The following is an 18,129-nucleotide window of genomic DNA, read 5'->3' as shown; positions in this document are numbered from 1 at the left end:
TTGAAATGCACTTTATTAGCAGTCAGAGCTCCTGGCCACCAGGCAGGACCTCAGGGTTCCTCATGGTTTGGCAGCACCTCAGAACCACTTTGTTTACCAAGGAATGACTTGAGCGGATATTTACCCCCAATGGTTCATGTTGTATCTGCTTTCCATGTCTGCACCTGCCATAGCATGTGGATTCCCAGTGTCAGAGAATGCTGGGAATTAACACCTCATCCCAGGGAGTATCCAAGGCATTTGGATGCATACCTTCTCCTGGCTGCATTCAAAGCCCATGTCTAGAGCTGTGTGTACTGCTGCCTGGTACATCAGTGAGCAGTTTGGTTTGTTAGAGCAGAAAGCCAAAGGCAGAACAAGTTCATCACAGAATCCCAGCCTGGTTTGGGTTGGAAGGGACCATAAAGCTCATTCAGCTCCAGCCTGGCCTTGAACACTGCCAGGGATGTCAATCAGCACAAGAAATGCTTCTCAGTGAGTACTGTGCTGTGATTTCTGCTGTGAAACACATCCCATGTGAGATGTCTGGGGTGTGCTGGCTGTGATGTGATGCTGTGTGTCTAGGATTTTATATCTGAATCCAAACCCTGCATCTGTTTAGTTGTGTGTGCATGCATGAGTGTCTGTGTGTATATGTATGTATTCAATGGTTTCAGAGCTTTAAGCCAGTAAATGCAAGGAAACCAAAATCACAGGGCACGATTTGCTCTGTGGTTTGGAGAGAACCACATCTTCTGAGAACTCCCACCTTCGGCATACCAAGCTCAGGCATTTCAAACAAGACAGGATTTGCTGAGAAATGTGGTGAAAAAAGACACTTTGGCATGATTGATATTTACGGCTTGTGTAAGTTTGCATCGAGAGATTGGTTGTTTCTTTGTACCATCTCAGTAGCCCTCAATGGGCAGAAGTAACTTGATCACTCTACCCAGGATATACTTTTCTATTGAATCAAGTTTTGGTCTGTTCACCTCTTTTTGTCAATATGCTTCCTATTGCATGCCATTATTATCCTGCCTTTGTCATAAATCAAGAATATTTTCCGTTTGGATTCCTGTGAGGGTAGTGAGATTTGCCCCATTCATAGAATCATGGAGTGATTTGGATTGGAAGGAACCTTAAAGCTCATCTGTTTCCACCCCAGTCAGGTTCAAGCTATTCCCCTTGGCCTGTCCCTACAGGCCCTTGTCCCAAGCCCCTCTCCAGCTTTCCTGCAGCCCCTTTAGGCACTGGAGCTGCTCTCAGGTCTCCCCTTCAGGAGCCTTCTCTTGTCCAGGCTGCCCCAGCCCAGCTCTCTCAGCCTGGCTCCAGAGCAGAGCTGCTCCAGCCCTCGCAGCAGCTCCATGGCCTCCTCTGGCCTCGCTCCAACAGCTCCACATCCCTCTTGTGCTGCTGCCCCAGAGCTGGATCAGAGCTGCAGGGGGGGTCTCCCCAGAGCACAGCAGAGGGGCAGGATCCCCTCCCTGAGCTGCTGCTCACGCTCTGGGGGTGCAGCCCCGCACACAGGGGGGTTCTGGGCTCAAGTGCCCACTGAAGCTAGATCATGGGGAGCTTCTCCTCACCCAGCAGCCACAAATGACAAGCTTAGAACTAACCTGAAGTTCCTGGTCCCTCCAGAGTAGTTAATATCCCAGAGGAGTGCTGGCACTGAGAGGTCACTTGCTGGAAGAGAGAAATTCAGTCCTTTGGCTCTTGGACTTGCCAGGAGGTTACTGCATCTGCTGGTTGTGTTTTATGAGACAGGGCTGTTTGGCTGCTGGGAGCTGGACTGAGATCCCCCACTATAACACTGTTATCAAGCCAGGTAACCCACAAGGAAATCTCTTCTCTAACTTCTGTTACTCCCCTTCTGTGTTTTCAGTAGCTGAGTTTTGAAAAGATTATTATAATGCTCTAATCTGCTATCCATGTCCTTATATACACAGCATGGCTAACAGCAGCACACAGACCCACTGTCAAAGGCAATCAGTTTGGGAATCTGGGTAAGAAAATCCACAACTTGGCAGTGCTGTGTTTCAGGAGGATTAGAGACATGCACAGACCTGAAGCTGCATCCAAAAACATGAATTGCTGTTGGATTTTCCAGGTATCTCAGTCAAGTCTGGATTAGGTTCAGATATTCCTCGAGCATCCATGTATTAAATAGTGAAATGCTTTGGGTCTTGTATAGCTACAGGGTAAGGAGTTTGATAACTTCAGCATTTTAATTGAAACTAAACACGTGGTAGAATGGGATATTTGACCAGAATTATGAAAATGAGAAGGTAATGTGCCAGAATAAGTGTTTCCAACATATTTCTCATATCACTGATGGTCTGCTTAGACTTTGTGCAATCAATGTTCTGTATCTCTGAGGCAGGAACCCTCTTCCCAACACCGCAGCCATCCCGCAAGACACTCCCAGTTCCAGATGTGCGTGGTCTTTCTGCGTCGTTCCTCCAGAAAGCACTTTGGTAGCATCAGGTGTTGGGAAAATGGAGTTCTGTAACAGACACCCTGAGCTGGGAAGTGGGACAAACCAGAGGGAGAAGCTTCTGGCATAGCGAGGAAGGGACCTGTGGATGAACTTTGGGAGGCTTGAAAAGTTAAACAGCAGAAAAATTTGGCTTGACCGCAAGGAGTGGTTTGGGAACGGATTACAGATGAGTGGAGCAGAATTGGAGGAGCTGTCTGTAAATACTTGAGTAGGAAACTAATGAGAAAGCTACGGGGCATTCCACCGTTTCAGCTTCCCAGTGTCATGTTTGCTTCGAGGCTTTCAAGGAGAAACTGTGTTTTCCTTTACTGGTAAATAGTCTGTACAAAGTATTTCAAGTGTGTCTGGATGCTGTCAGAGCTGACTAATGTTAATGAACCCACCCGTCACATTTAGCCCTGTAGTAAGGATGTGCTCATTTGAACTCAGCAGAATCTGTGCGCTTGGGCTTACTTTGGCAGACACTTGCTCTTATCACCTGCTGAGCTTGATATTACTGCACTCCTTTGGCCTGGAGAAATTGGGAATGGTGATGAAAAACCTTCGTGCAGCTGTGGGGTGTGCAGCTACTCAGGCAAGCAGTTGGGCCACTGGAACTTCATCTGGCTGTACTGTGCTCAGCGTGTTTATTTGGATTGCTGTGCCTTTCAGAGGAAACCTGTATCCATTTCCAAGCTAACTCGTTTCTTAAAGTACAGCAGTTGCCACGACTTTGAAACCTAATCTGTGTAGATCTGCAGTAGCGTTACATCAAATGCCCAGCTTCTTGTTTGTTGAGCTAATAAAAACATCATCAGTGCTTTATCCTTCCAGCGCCTGCAGAAGCAGTTAAGACTGAACAAGCCAACTTTGCCCTGTGCCTGTTGATTTCCTATTGTACAGGCTATTAACTTTTAGAGACTGTGGGGTTTTTTTTTGTGGCAAAGCCATTACGGGGTCATGAAGACCACAGACATTTGTACTTCTGGGTGCAATTAAGGCTTGCTAACTCTTAGTTGTGTTGTTTAGAAGTGGCTCTTTTACACCGACCATTTCTTTAGTCTTACTGTGCTTGGGAGAGCGCATAAGGATTGCTGCGTAATTTAAGGATTCAGGGGATGGACTTCATCAAACCTTAGATTTTGGTGGCCAGAGTTAAGCTGCCAGCATGATGCTGAGGTCTGTGTGGCTGTGATGTTCAGCAGTCCCTGAAATTTTGGCTGATTCTGCATTGGTTGAAGTCAAGGGGAATGTAGTATGTGTGCTCAAGCCACTGATGAAACAATTTGAAGATCCCCCCAGAATAGCAATGAAAATGTTTGGCCCTATTGCTATGTTTGGATTTAACTTTTCTTAATGTTAGAGAGTTATTTGAATGCAGGAGATGCTGATGAACCTCAGATTCAGGAAACCTTTCTATAGTAGGTAGTACCTGTGGCTAAATCAGTACATTAACTCATTCCAGCAATGAAGGGATTAAAAATAAACCTCTGAAGCATTGATGTAAACCTTTTGTGCTGACTAATTGCCTATGTAATTGCTGTTGTTAGGGAGCATGTGGAGAGCCCTGAGCCCGAGTCCCACCAGGGCAGGACTAGGATGTGCCTGTGTTGTGTCACCCGTGTGTCTGAAACCCAACCTGGAGCCATGCAAGGGGACTTCAGTCTTCACCTCTGAGAGACCTTGCCCTGTCTTGAGGCTGCTGATAAATGCAGATTAGCTGCAGGGGCTTGGGTTTGGTCTCTTGAGGATGCTGTGCCTACATATGATGGAGACAGAGGGATCCGGGTCAGGATCCTGCCTCTTGGCGCTTCCCTTGGTGCTGCCAACTGGGCTTACCAGCTCTCCACACACACATTGATCAGTTCTTACTCACAAGTGTTTTTTGGCTGATTTCAAGGCAAATTTAAAACCAGCTTCTTAGCAGAAGGAATGAAATCTACCATCCAAAATGCCCAGGCTTTAAGCCTGTCTGAGATCAGGCTTGTGTGGGTTTACACTGGGGTGTAAGTTCCTTTAGAACAGTCAATGTAGCTCAGTCCTGACTTGGCCAAAGCATCCAGCTCTGGCATCAGTTAAATATTTACATTCCCCCTTTTTTATATAAATTGTGCTGTATTAGCATACATTTCACAGTGTATCCTTGTGTTCCAGGCTCTTGGTGAATTTGGCAGTTTTTCCATTCATCACCATCAACCCATGTGAAATCCCAGGCACGAGGTTCAAGCCGTCAAAGGGGCAACGTTTACTGTTTCATCATCCGCAGCCAATAAGTCATGTTGCAATGTATGCCCTGCACCACGAGGATATGGTATAAAACACAGCGTGTTTACACGAGGGAGACTTCTGTGTATTTAAGGAGTAATTGTTTCAAGAGCATTCATTCAGTCATGGGCTGACACAGGCACATTTTTCGTCATTGCAACAAAAATAATTAGTGAGCTCCGAAAAATCAGGAGGAATTTGCACGTGGCAGACTCCTGCTGCAGTTTTCCTCTCAAGTCCTAAGGGTTGGATTGGAGATTGCTGGTAGCCTCCTCCATTTCAGGCCTTTGTGGCCCTCAAGTGCTGAGGTGCAAGGAGTTATGGTGTGTTGAGATTTATGTTGGAGGTAAATGGTTCCTTGTTTGCTCTCCCCGTGCTTGGCTGGGTTTGCCTGCTCTAAAGCTCATGTGGGTGGATTTAGTGCAGTGGCACTGATGGAAGCCAGGGACATGCAGGCAGGTGCAGTGCAAAGCCTTGTCCAGGCACTTCATAGAATCGCAGGCTGATTTGTGTTGGGAGGGACCTTAAAGCTCCTCCAGCTCCAACCCCTGCCACAGGCAGGGACACCTTCCACTGGAGCAGCTTGCTCCAAGCCCCTGTGTCCAACCTGGCTTTGAACACTGCCAGGGATGGGGCAGCCACAGCTTCTCTGGGCACCCTGTGCCAGCGCCTCAGCACCCTCCCAGGGAAGAGCTTCTGCCTAAGAGTCTCCTGTTCTGGCAGGTTCAAGCCATTCCCCTTGACCCTGGAGACATCCAAGGCCAGGCTGATCTAGTTGAAGATGTCCCTCATTGTGGCAGGGGGTTTGGACTGGGTGAGCTTTGAAGGTCCCTTCCAACCCAAAATATGATTCTATGACTCGGTAAGACCTGCCTTTATGGGCAAGAAAACAATGTGTTCTTCCACTATCATACTGCCACTTTCAATCCAATTATCCTTCCAGTATCAGTTTCCAATTGAGCAAAGACGAATAATTCTTCCTCTGAAAATGCAGCGATCCCATGGGTTTGTGCAGTGCAGGATCATGCCTGGTCCATCCAAGCAGTGACATTCCCAGGGACACTGAGCAGGGCATTTTCTGTGCTAGGTTCACTGTGCACCCGTGATTCCCAACTGGAGGTTCCTGTGTGGTTGATGCGCGTTGAAGTGCTCTTGTAGCCACGTTTCTCCAGTTTCTAAGCACAAAGACTTGACTGTGGGCTCTGAAATGCTGGCCTTCAGCCAACTGGCCCTTTCTTTTCTCCATTCCCTGTCATTAAAGCTGTGGCTTGCTCCAGGGTGCAGTGTTTTGCTCTTCTTAAGTGGAACTGTTAACGACCCAATTTAGAGCCATGTAAAGTGCACCCAGATTCCACAGTGACTTCTAAATCCGTGTAACATTAATGATAATCTGTAATTAATAGCTGCAATCAAAAGGAATTGTAGTGCAGTAATTAGAAATTTAGGATTAAAGTATTAGCATATAAAAAAGGCCTCTTAAAAACCACTTCTTCCAAGGGATGGCTTTGATCCCATGGAAGAAAACAGTTTTTAACTGATACGACCTTAGCTGAATATGAAGTTACTACAGGGCTTGTAGTCAACCCTGACTCCTGTAGGGCATTGGAGCCTTTACATTGCTAGTGCATGTAAAGGTATTTTAAGGGTTTGCAGCTCTTCAGTGCATAGCAATCAGATGATTTTCTGATGATATTGCCTGTTGGTACTCCAGAACCAGTATTAAGAATGATGTGTTTGAGCATAGGCTTTAATCTCCCCTTTAATCTGGGCCTTTTTGGGTGGGTATTACTGGTGTCTCCTAAGTACAAGAAACCCCAGTGACTGCCCACCTTTGAGCCCGAAAGTTTCCTGCTGTATCACAGAATCAGAGAACCCCAGCCTGGTTTGGGTTGGAAGGGACCTCAAAGCTCATCCAGTTCCAACCCCTGCCACGGGCAGGGACCCCTTCCACTAGAGCAGCTTGCTCCAAGCCCCTGTGTCCAACCTGGCCTTGAACACTGCCAGGGATGGGGCAGCCACAGCTTCTCTGGGCACCCTGTGCCAGCGCCTCAGCACCCTCACAGGGAAGAGCTTCTGCCTAAGAGCTCATCTCAGTCTCCCCTGTTCTGGCAGGTTCAAGCCATTCCCCTTGGCCTGTCCCTACAGGTCCTTGTCCCAAGCCCCTCTCCAGCTTTCCTGCAGCCCCTTTAGGCACTGGAGCTGCTCTCAGCTCTCCCCTTCAGGAGCCTTCTCTTGTCCAGGCTGCCCCAGCCCAGCTCTCTCAGTCTGTGTCCTCATGGAAAAGAGCAGATCTGGAAGACAAGGTAATTCAGAGGTGTCAGGTGCATACAATGCTCTTGGCTTCCTGCCCTGTAATCAGAAATAGAGCACTGGGATTCTTTCTGATGATGCATCATAACCAGGCTAATCCTTCAGTTTATCTCCAGCCCTCGGGAGCTGGAGGTGTTCCGAAAAACACCCAGGCAGAGAGGTTACTCGTTGTGTACGTGCTGATGAAAGTGCCAGTAGCAGTGATGAGATGCTCTGATAGATGGTTCTGGGCTGTGGGATAAATGAAGTTCCTAACAATTTCCAGTCCTGTGTAAATGAAATCATCCTGCTGCACGTCTGGCTTCTGAAGCTGAAAATTAATGTCTTTTATCTCAGAGCTTAAATTGTTCACTGGTGTTGAAAATTTCCCTATCTAATGCCAATGATTAACCTACCCCAGGCTATCAGTAATGATGTAGGACAGATAAATAACAGAAAGATGTGCTTGGGAGTGTTACAGTTGAAGAGCATGAACAGAATTAATCATTTGAATGCTGTTAGCATCATCCAGTATCATCTCAGCCCCTAACTGAGAGCTCCAATGGGTCCTTCTCCAGCAGAACGTGTGTTTCCTGACACAGTGATGACAACAGTTGTGAACTCTGCAGGCATCATCTGGTAAACTCTTATCTCTCAGGTCTGCCTGTACAGGGGTTTGGCAGAACAAGCTTTGCCTTTGCCTTTTTAGCCATGGAGTAACCAGGTGGAATAAAGCTAACTAGTTCCTCTGAAGCATTTGAAGGAGAAATGGCATCATGCAGCACTTTACCTTGCTTATCAGGTAGATCTTTAGTTAAGGCCTGTTCTCTGACAGGTTTTGTTACATATAATTTGTAGGCTCCACTTGGAAAGTATTTAAAATGGCAGTACAAAGAGCAGCAGCTTCACCTGAACGTGAAAGGTTGAGTCTCTTGGCCTAAGTATGTTTTTAACACTGACTGCTGCAGATTGTATATATGGCAACTCTTACACATCATCATGTAATGTAATTACTATATTCATCACTAATCAATGGAGGGTTTGTTGTTGAGTAATGATATTGCATACTATTAAAGGCAGTAAATTGTCCTTTAGAGACACCTACCTTCTATGAAAAGCAGAAATGCTTTCAGCAACTTCCCGTCTTCGTAGAATCATTGAATCCCAGACTGGTTTGGGTTAGAAGGGGCCTTAAAGCTCATCCACTTCCAACTCCCTTCCATGGGCAGGGACACCTTCTATGAGACCAGGTTGCCCTAAGCCCTGTCCAACCTGGCCTGGTCTTTGTGCAGTTTTGCCTTGTTCAGATGAGTCCTACCTCCTTTTGAAACACATGAGTTGTGTCATGCAGACATGTCCACTGCCACGCAGAGATCCTGATGTTGGGAAAATAAAACCTTTTCACACTTTGAAGAGACAAGCAAAATTTGAGCTATATATTATGGAAATTTCAGGATGGTGCCAATTTTTAAACAGACAAGAAAATGAGTGCATAATAGGTCGTATCCATTACGGTCTGCAGAAAGTATGTCTAGATTTCCTTCAGCAGCTCCAGGGTGGGCTGTGGATAGGCTGGAAACTGGCTGATTGCAAAACATAGTATCTTGGGAGATCAGATGAAAACGTGTGGGGAGCTTACAAAGGAGCAGTGAAACTGAGAACACAAAAGGCAAAAAGGGAAGATGAGGGAGATAGAACTGAGAAGAAAAACAGCCGTGAGGCATATCTGTGGGAAGATCCTGGAAGAGATCAGTCAGGTAGGAACCAGACAGGGAAAGATGAAGCGTCGGTCTGGAATGTGCAGGAAAGCACAAAGTACTGAGCACTTAGTATAATTAGATTTTGCTCTGTGTCTCAATAACTTTATCTGTGATTCCTGTTTTCCTAAGGTTAGATCCAAGTGCAATAGCTGAGGAGTCTATTTTATGGAGATTTTTATTCACTTCTTTAAGGGGTGTTGATGTTTCTAGTGGATTTGGTGCTATAAAACATTAATTGGTGATTTGGCCAAAGTAGTTGTGCCCAAATCCCCTGTTAAGTTATCCTGTGTTGACCCTCCTGGCAGCGTGGGATAACTCCATTGGTGTCTGGAGTATTGTCTTGCCCAATCTTGTTTCTAGTGTCTCGTGAAATTGGGATTTTATCACTTCCTTAGGCAAATTCCTTCCTAGGATAACAGATCTCTCTTGGGGTAGGCTTTCTGTGCAGCTTCAGAGAGTCACAAACGGAACAGTCCTTTTTTATTTTGTTTAAACATCCATTTTTGTATAATTTATCTTACTACTCGGATTTCTAACTCATTGGTTAGGCTAAATACCTCCTTGCTCTTTTTGCTGGTTCAGGTATTCTGCAGTGAGATCTGAGCTGCATATGCTGCAGTCACATTTGTATTTGTATAAGAAAATACTACTTCCATTTATATATAATAATTATAGAATTAGAGTGTAGACTGCCCTGCTATTGGGATATAATGTAAGACAGAGGATACCCCTTAAGATGACACTTTGAATGTTTTGTTTGGCCTTGAGCAAGCTGCTCTAATGGAAAGTGTCCCTGCCCATGTAAGGGGTTGGAACTGGATGAGCTTTAAGGTCCCTTCCAACCCAAACCATTCTAGGTTTCTGTACCTTCCACCCTAAAAAGCTATGTTCTGCAAGACATGGGGTTTTTCTCAGTGCACCTGAGAAGAAAGCCTGACCCAGGCAATACTTCTGCTGGATGTCTGTGTTCTCTTGCTTAGCAGCACTGTAGATCTCACGCAAGGCCTTGCAAGCAGAACATCCACATTCTCAAACTGATTATGCTCTCTGCTTTGTTTCTGTGTAGCAGATTTATTCCCCATTAAAATCTTCAATCACTTCTGGGTTTGGTGTCATCTTAGTCATCTGCCTCCTTCCTGGTCTGATTTATATTCTCTTTACTTTGCATTACAGATGCATTACCCAGAGATATTAATTAGCCTGGGCATGTGTTCTTGGTTCACTGGCCAAGGGGTGAAGCTGCCCCATCCTTTTGGTGGGTCTGTAACAGTGACAGGACAAACATCAGAGTACTGAGTGATGGTCGGTGCTGGTGAGAAAACGAGGCAAAGTGTGAGCCTGTGATAAGAGCTAGCTCTGTAGTTTTTCTTCAGGGGCAGAGTTTTGTAAGCCTGATTGAAGTTTATTTAATCACAGAGGCTTTAAAAGGAACGACTTGTGTGAAAGTCACTCTGCGCTTAGGCAATATGGTAATAAAGGCAGGTATTAGCCAACTTCTCTGTGGGGAGTGTATTTGAATACACTTTACTTGGCTCTTCACAAGGGTTCTAATTGTGATTTCTCATTAAGACCAGCATCTCTTAATGGTGATGGAGATTTGAGCAGATACTTATCTTTCCAGTATTAAGGGTAAGATTCATCACTCATCTGGAATGATTTCATCCATAAAATAAACCTTAACGGGATAATGGTTCTTTCTGCTGATCCCATTTCTCAGGTTGACTTCTTTTCAAAACAAATCCTATTGTTCAAATAGTGAAAGTGGGGCTTACGAGGGAATTTTTAATATTCAAGGATTAATTTTTCCACTCCTCATTTTGAATCCAGTTGCAATATTAAGCAGATTTCCTTCTTTTTTGATGGTGACAGCAAATAGGCAAGCCTGTTCCAGTACCCCAAGTGCAAGTTGCTGGGTGTAAATCCCATATATGGGATTTCCAGTGTAATGGGAACAGCTGATTAGTGGGAGTTTGAAGATGAGGTCAGTGAGTGAAGGGAGTGGATTGGCTGTTGGTGAGTGGAGTGATGGATGCTGAGCACTGTTCCTCGGTGGAATTGCTGTAGGTGCATTGCATTTGGTGTGACCTTCTTGGTGCTCCAGATCTTTGGCCCACTAGCACATGGTGTGTCCCCAAAGGGAAGAAAAGTCCAGCTCATTCCCAGTCTGGTTTTCAAACTGTTTTGCTCCTGGAGGCAGAGTTATGAGCCAGGTGGTTCCAGGGGAGGAATGAGTTTGGTCAGATGAGGCTTTGATCCTTCTCCCATCCATGACTCACCTGTCATGGGCTGCCTGGGAGCTCACCTTCCAATGGAGCACGCTTTGTGCTTGGCCTGAAGGTTATAACATGGTTTTTCCAAGGAGAGCTATCACTGCTCTCGCTTCCATGCACAGCAATCCCAAGTCATCGCGGCTGGAAATTAAATTCATGCATGTATCTTGGACTTCTTTCTAGGATGCTTTTATTTCTTGCATTAATTTTGATTGGGTGGTAGGCTCCCATGCTGTGTTGCATGTTCCTTTCAATCAAGTAAAATGCTTACTCAGGGCACAGTGATGCCTTGCTCTGAAATCAGAGCTTTAATTCAGAAATATCAGAACTTCACCAGTTTCCAGACTGAAGAGCTATCTCACAAACAGTCAAGTTTGTTCTTCTGTTGTGGTTTCTTCTGTACATCAGGTGGTGGATGTCTGCTCTGTGAGATTCACAGTCAGGTCCTCAAAGGCTGTTTAAGAAAGCATTAATAAGGACGCTCTGGAGTTTGAAATAGCAAAATACTGTATGTGGTCACAGTAGTTTCCTTACTTTTTCTTTCATTTTGGTTAATGTGTGTTATCTGTTTGCAGAGTACGGTTCTCTTGTGGGCTCTTAATACAAGTGTATTTTCAAGAGGATGGCATTAGTGTTACCTATAGAAAATGCATTGTCAAGTGCAAAACTTGAATGTGTGAGGAGTTTGAACGGCAGAACCCATTGCTCATGGGTTTGAGCGGTGCCTTGTGGACGTGAGAGATGCCCTGTTTGGTTTCAGTGGGAGGAGTGAAGGGCAGCAGCACCTCAGATCTCTATCTCAGAAGAGTTTTATCGCAGGCCTACAGGAGCTGCTGCGTTTTATTGGGTATCAGAGAATGTTTTGGGCTAAAGGGACCTTAAAGCTCATCCAGCTCCAACCCCTGCCATGGGCAGGGACCCCTTCCACTGGAGCAGCTTGCTCCAAGCCCCTGTGTCCAACCTGGCCTTGAACACTGCCAGGGATGGGGCAGCCACAGCTTCTCTGGGCACCCTGTGCCAGCGCCTCAGCACCCTCCCAGGGAAGAGCTTGTGCCTAAGATCCCACCTCAGGATCTGTACCCATTAATGTGTTTCTGCCCTGTGCAGGCCCAGGGCTGTGTTGGTAGGTGAGTTATAATGCCTTCAACTGTGGTGTTTACATTGGAAATACTTGACAGAGTCTTAAATAAGCACTGCTACCAGGTGGGCTTTTAAGAAAGGCGGTATTTATAACAAGTGTAGTGGCTGTGTCTGAGCTGAGCTGCTTCGTGCAGTTGTGTGACTTGGTGTTTAGCATTTTCTTGTGATTTTTTAATGAAATAGAATAGCTGCCAACTGGTCAAATAAAAGCAGGACATCTCTGCATATCCATGCACTGCCACGGTTTATGAGTGAAATCATTTTGAAGTTAAAAGCTGCCTGGGAACAAGCTGAAGGAATGGTGTCAAAATAAAATCAGTACACTTCAAAATAGTACTGTTCTCATCTGGGATCGTGCTGATGCTCAGCATAGGACAGAATGGTTTGGACTGGAAGGGACCTTAAAGCTCATCCAGTTCCAACCCCTGCCACGGGCAGGGACACCTTCCACTGCAGCAGCTTGCTCCAAGCCCCTGTGTCCAACCTGGCCTTGAACACTGCCAGGGATGGGGCAGCCACAGCTTCTCTGGGCACAATGTGCCAGTGCCTCAGCACCCTCACAGGGAAGAGCTTCTGCCTAAGAGCTCAGCTCAGTCTCCCCTGTTCTGGCAGGTTCAAGCCATTCCCCTTGGCCTGTCCCTACAGGCCCTTGTCCCAAGCCCCTCTCCAGCTTTCCTGCAGCTCCTTTAGGCACTGGAGCTGCTCTCAGCTCTCCCCTTCAGGAGCCTTCTTTTGTCCAGGCTGCCCCAGCCCAGCTCTCTCAGCCTGGCTCCAGAGCAGAGCTGCTCCAGCCCTCGCAGCATTGCCAGGGCCTCACTGTGCATCTCACTGGACCAAATGTGATCACCCGGCACAGGGGGGTGCAGTCAGGTTGTAGATTTGGGTTGCAGGATGTTAACTTGTAGTGAATCTTTTCAGCATCTCAGTGTGGGAGGTGACACTTCGAGCACTGCTTGGGTTTAGTTCAAGCTCAGTCTCCTCTCCCACGGTCAGTGCTGGAGCACTCCTCTCCAGCATTGCTCTCCTCTTTTTCACGGTCAGGTTTCCTGGGACTGGGTGGATACAGGGAATTAGGAGGTGCACTGTGTTTCCATGCCATGAGTGTGTGCACACCCGTTCTTCACACTGTCACTCACTAAAGCTCATATATGTGTGTATTAATTCCTGGGGCTGAGTCAATGAGATCCTGCTCCAGCAGCAATCCTTCCCAGGTGCCTGAAGAGCCTCATAAGGTGCATGTGGGTCAGCAGTAACAGGGGGACAGTAATTCCCCTCCTCCAGTTGCACACCAGAGTCCTCATATGGGTGTTTGATGAAATCACTGTTTTACCATGACCTACAGCCAAGCCTGGATGTGTGCTGGCAGTTCTCCTGACACCATCCTCCATACAACTTACTGTGTGTTAAAAACCAGGTAGAAATACAAGTAAAGACTAAAGTCACCATTCAGCTTTATCAAGAAGAGGAATGTGTATCAATGAGAAAATGCTTCAGATCAGTCTTTCCAGGCTATGTTTGCATGAGTTGTAGGAGGACTTTTCTTACAAGTAGCCCTGTTAACGTCAGTGTCTTCTTGTGCACATGAGTTTGCAGGATTAAAATGGCTTGTAAATGTTAATAGATAACACGTTCAGCAACCTCATCACTGCAGTCATTCCACCTCCATAAAACCCAGGGGGAGATTTTAAGGTGGGCCAAATGCATCCCAAAGATGGGATGTTTAATTAACACAAGGCCTCACAGGGAACAGTGCTGCAAAACCAACCCCAGCGCTGGCCTGATGCCTGTCTCCACTTCACTGGTTCTGCTGCCCAGATGTCTGCCAACACAGAGCATTGAGTGCATTTCAGAGCTGCTGTTCTTCAGATGATCTTATTACTCTGCCAGTAGCTTTAGCCCTTTACTCTCTTGATGATGCAGAATCAATATATTAACAGCATCTTTATTTTGCTCTCTGTTTTTCCCTTCCAGGAGCAAATGCATCAGTTGTTGCTGATTTTATGCCCACATCCTCATGGAACATCTCCAGTGAATTAGATAAAGGTAAGTGGACATTAGAAATATATAGAAAGATATGAAATCACATTTAAAAACCTCAGTTCTTCCTCTTGACTTGGCCAAGTCAGGAAGCAAAGGGTGCATTTAAGATAAGCCTTGTTTCCCTTGTGATTGTTTGACACCGAGTTACACGTGGTTCTGTGATTCCTGGAGGAAGCTCTGCTCATTTCTTGTACCAGTAAAGTGTTCCACATGGTAAAAATACTTCAAGATGTGTGTTCTGTTGGTTTATGAACTGCCTGACATTTTGTCTGCTGGATCTCAGGATCTGAACTCAGAATTCACAAGCATCAGGCAGGCAGTTTGCCTCAATGGGTTTTATTATGAGATGTGGAAGCTTGAAATTAAGAGGGGGGGGGGAAATACATTTTCAGGTGGTAATTATGTGTGATTTGGAGCTCTCCAAAGGCCATGTATTGTAAGACCAAGGGATGCATTTCTCATTCCCCTTCATTTCGTAAACTAGGCACCACCAATTATTCAAGCCAAATAGCTCAGCCTCCTCTATCCCTTGTTGCCAGGCAGTGGCCTGCAGCTCCTGAGTCAGTCTGGTCTTTAAAATGCTTCTAATGTAACATTTACAGTGGAGGATGCTGTTAGCCACACCAAGTGTGCAATTTGTCAACCACTCTTTTCACTTGCTTATAACTTGGCCAGCCATTAGCTATTTATTTAGACTGAAATTTCCCATCATGGAGTCATGCCACAGATGGCTTTTCCAACTGTTTTGTCTGTGTTTTGATAATGTGTTTTATGAACATGTGTTCTTGATGGTTTATGTTTACACATAAATATGGTTTCTGTGCTGGAGGAGGAGAATATGTGGTTCTGAGGGAGTACTTTAAGGCAAGGTTGACTCCTCCACATATGCCTTACTACCAGGGAAGGAGCAGGGCTTCCTGGTGATCCAGGACACATTGGAGAAGATGAAAGTCGAAGGGTTCGTGCTTGCTGGTGGGAAAGGGAGAAAAACACAGTCACTAAGCAGAGAATTCCCAATTCACAGCACATTGCTGAAAGGAGGCATTGACAGAATGGGTGTCTTGTCCTGCTGCAGTGATTGATCCAGGTGTCCATGGCAGAGCTGCAGGTCTGGGCTGTGCTCAGGTAACATCCCAAAGCTGTGGAGAAGTGAGAAGTGAGCAAGTGGCATAGAAAAAGCAAGTTAAGGCCACAAAGATAGTCAGAAGTTAGGAAGTGCCAGAAGGAAGGCAATCGGACAGTCTTAATTCAGGCCCTTTATGATATCCCTGCCAGGTAAGCTTTACTAACCTACAGGGTAGATTGTTCTCTAGGAACCCTCCTTATGAGCACAAGAGAAGACAGAGCCACACTTTGCTGAAGGGGTGGAAATACTTTCTTGCACAAGCTCATCAGTGATATATTCTTTGTTCTCCACTGTGAGCCCAAGGGTACAATTGGTAAATCACCCCAAATTGGTAGATTGCTATGTATTATACAGCAGGCTGTGTACCTCCAACCAAAACCTCGATGGGAGGGGAAGGTGCATAAAAGATCATGAAGATACTGTAATTTTGCAGTGAATTGTAGCTGATCTGTGTTGAAAAGTAGCCCCCAGTAGCTTCTGTGGTGTTATTCCTAATGGGAGGTTTTGTGTAGACTGGTTTCTTATGACCAGAGTGGTTTTAAACCTGCATTTGGGTTAAGCTTTCTCTAAACTGGTAGTTCAAATTCTCTTCTCTTGCAGTAGTGTGTGCCACAAGTGACCACATTCCAAAACCTTTCTTTGTACAGTTACAGAATTTTAGAGAACCTTGAAGGAGAAATAGGAAGATCAAAAGTAATGTCAAAAGGCAAAAAACATATGGATGGTGGAGGAGACATGGCCAGAGAAGCAGGAATGGAGTGGTTTAGTAACTTCGTAATGGATATATTCAATAAGAGAGAAAGAAATGCCCCTTCCCTACCAGGGCCTGCAGGGACAGGCCAAGGGGAATGGCTTGAACCTGCCAGAACAGGGGAGACTGAGCTGAGCTCTTAGGCAGAAGCTCTTCCCTGTGAGGGTGCTGAGGCGCTGGCACAGGGTGCCCAGAGAAGCTGTGGCTGCCCCATCCCTGGCAGTGTTGAAGGCCAGGTTGGACACAGGGGCTTGGAGCAAGCTGCTCCAGTGGAAGGGGTCCCTGCCCATGGCAGGGGTTGGAACTGGATGAGCTTTGAGGTCCCTTCCCACCCAAACCAGTCTGGGATTCTGTAATAGATTTAGCTAGTGAACAAAGCAAGGTCCCGGGGGGGCAGCATGGGCTGCCTGCCTCTCTTGCTGTTTGCTTTCTACAGAATACTCCCTATGCTGGGTTGTATCAGCCAGGGATCACCACCCTGGCTCCATCATAAAGCAGCAGCTCCAGAGCTAGCAGAGGCAAAGCCTGGGGTGACTGCCACCATCCTGGGTGTTGAGTCATCTTATTGCTCAAAGCAAGGCTCCCACTTTCTGTGCCAGTGCTGAACCTGTGTCAGTAATGAACCCATTTTCCACCTTGCTTCCATGGCACCTGTTCCTAAGCTGTATTGTCAGAAACAGGTAAAATCCTTTCCCAGTTCTAATCCACCTGGAATGCTGCAATTACCACTCGCTGGGCTGAATCCTGCATTCCTGGGGGATTACCAACCCCTCTGCTAGACCTGATTAGCATTTAGACTGCTGTAAGCTTACACACCTAAACATGGATTTACATAGGTGATTAAAACGAATTTGCTGCCCAAAAAGCTTAGTCAGAGGGGCGGGTTCTCCCCATGTGCCTACAAGCAAAGCGAGAGCGCAGGTTTTGTCTTGTCTAAGGGAGAAGCAGGGGCTTTAATGTGGGAGCTGCTGGTTCTACTGAAGGTCTTTGATTCCCTTGGTTGCATGAAGCCCAATACACAGCAGCACATGCTGACTCGGTGGGTTGAAACCTCAGAGGGGAGAATTAGACATGCTCTTAGTTTCCATTTCTTTTGCAAACAAGCACCTCAAGAAACCACCATCCACTCGTCCTTGCTGCACTCAGCCATGAGGTCACACAGGAGTCCCAGTAAACCTCATTTTCAAGCCTGTTAAGTTCACCACATGAAAGTGGTTTCCAGCCACGTTTCCCAATTAAATGGCTGTCTGCTTTAAGTGGCTCTACCTGCTGCCATTTGGAAATGAGCATCTCTTCCTCCCACATCCCTCCTGTGTTTGGGAAAGAAGGAACAGGCTCATGGTCTCACTAAACAGTATCCTGCCTTTTGGAACCATGACTTAATGTGGTGCTTTCCCTTTGCTCAGTGAGCTCCGCTGTGATTATCTTACAACTGAGCCTTATTCAGGTTTCCATGTCTATGAAATAAGCTAAATTGACAGCATTAAACAGTCGCCTGTTTATTCTTTTTAACAGGAAATGAATTTAAAAGAGACGCAGCCACCCGTGAAGAGCTGTTGAAAGCAGCGATTGATGGGAGGGAGGAGGTGGTTTCTCACCAAAACCTTAAAACAACAAACAAACTGGGCATAAAAAATATCAAATAATCGCTTTTAAAACAGGGGAAATGTGGCCATGAGCGTTCCTGTCTTTCCTGATGGGTAAATTGTGGTGTGCAGAGGGAATGCCACGAGGGAAAAGAGAAATGAAAGTGTGATTAAATGAGTATTTAACTGTATAAGGAGAAATAAGTGAACTTCAGGGGGAAGAAAAGGGGTCTGGCCATAGGAAAGGCCCATCTCAGTGGCAGGATGTCTGTTACCCCCAAGCTGCTAGAGATGTCCCTTGGGATGGGGAGCCTGCAGCTGCCTGGCATGTGGGAGATGTTCAGTGGGGACCGTAGCTCATCACTCTGTGAGGCTTAAAGTCCCCCTCTATGGGGGTTCCTGTAGGAGGGAGCAAGACAAGGAGCCCTGAGCATATTATAATCTTCC

General features: G+C 46.2%; 1 protein-coding gene across 4 annotated transcripts in view; it reads left to right on the top strand.

Annotated features, from left to right (window-relative positions):
• The window catches only part of ROR1 (receptor tyrosine kinase like orphan receptor 1), a 180,945-nt gene that overhangs the window by 106,185 nt on the left and 56,631 nt on the right, over positions 1 to 18,129 (top strand). For all 4 annotated transcript variants that reach the window (XM_034064180.1, XM_034064179.1, XM_031050823.2 and 1 more), the window contains exon 2: positions 14,151 to 14,222. In XM_034064180.1, the coding sequence (XP_033920071.1) occupies positions 14,151 to 14,222 (72 nt within the window). The remainder of the gene's footprint in view (positions 1 to 14,150; positions 14,223 to 18,129) is intronic.

The sequence above is a fragment of the Melopsittacus undulatus genome, chromosome 6 (assembly GCF_012275295.1).
Source record: "Melopsittacus undulatus isolate bMelUnd1 chromosome 6, bMelUnd1.mat.Z, whole genome shotgun sequence".
Taxonomy (NCBI): Eukaryota; Metazoa; Chordata; class Aves; order Psittaciformes; family Psittaculidae; genus Melopsittacus; species Melopsittacus undulatus.
This window is presented reverse-complemented; position numbering and strand designations above follow the sequence as displayed.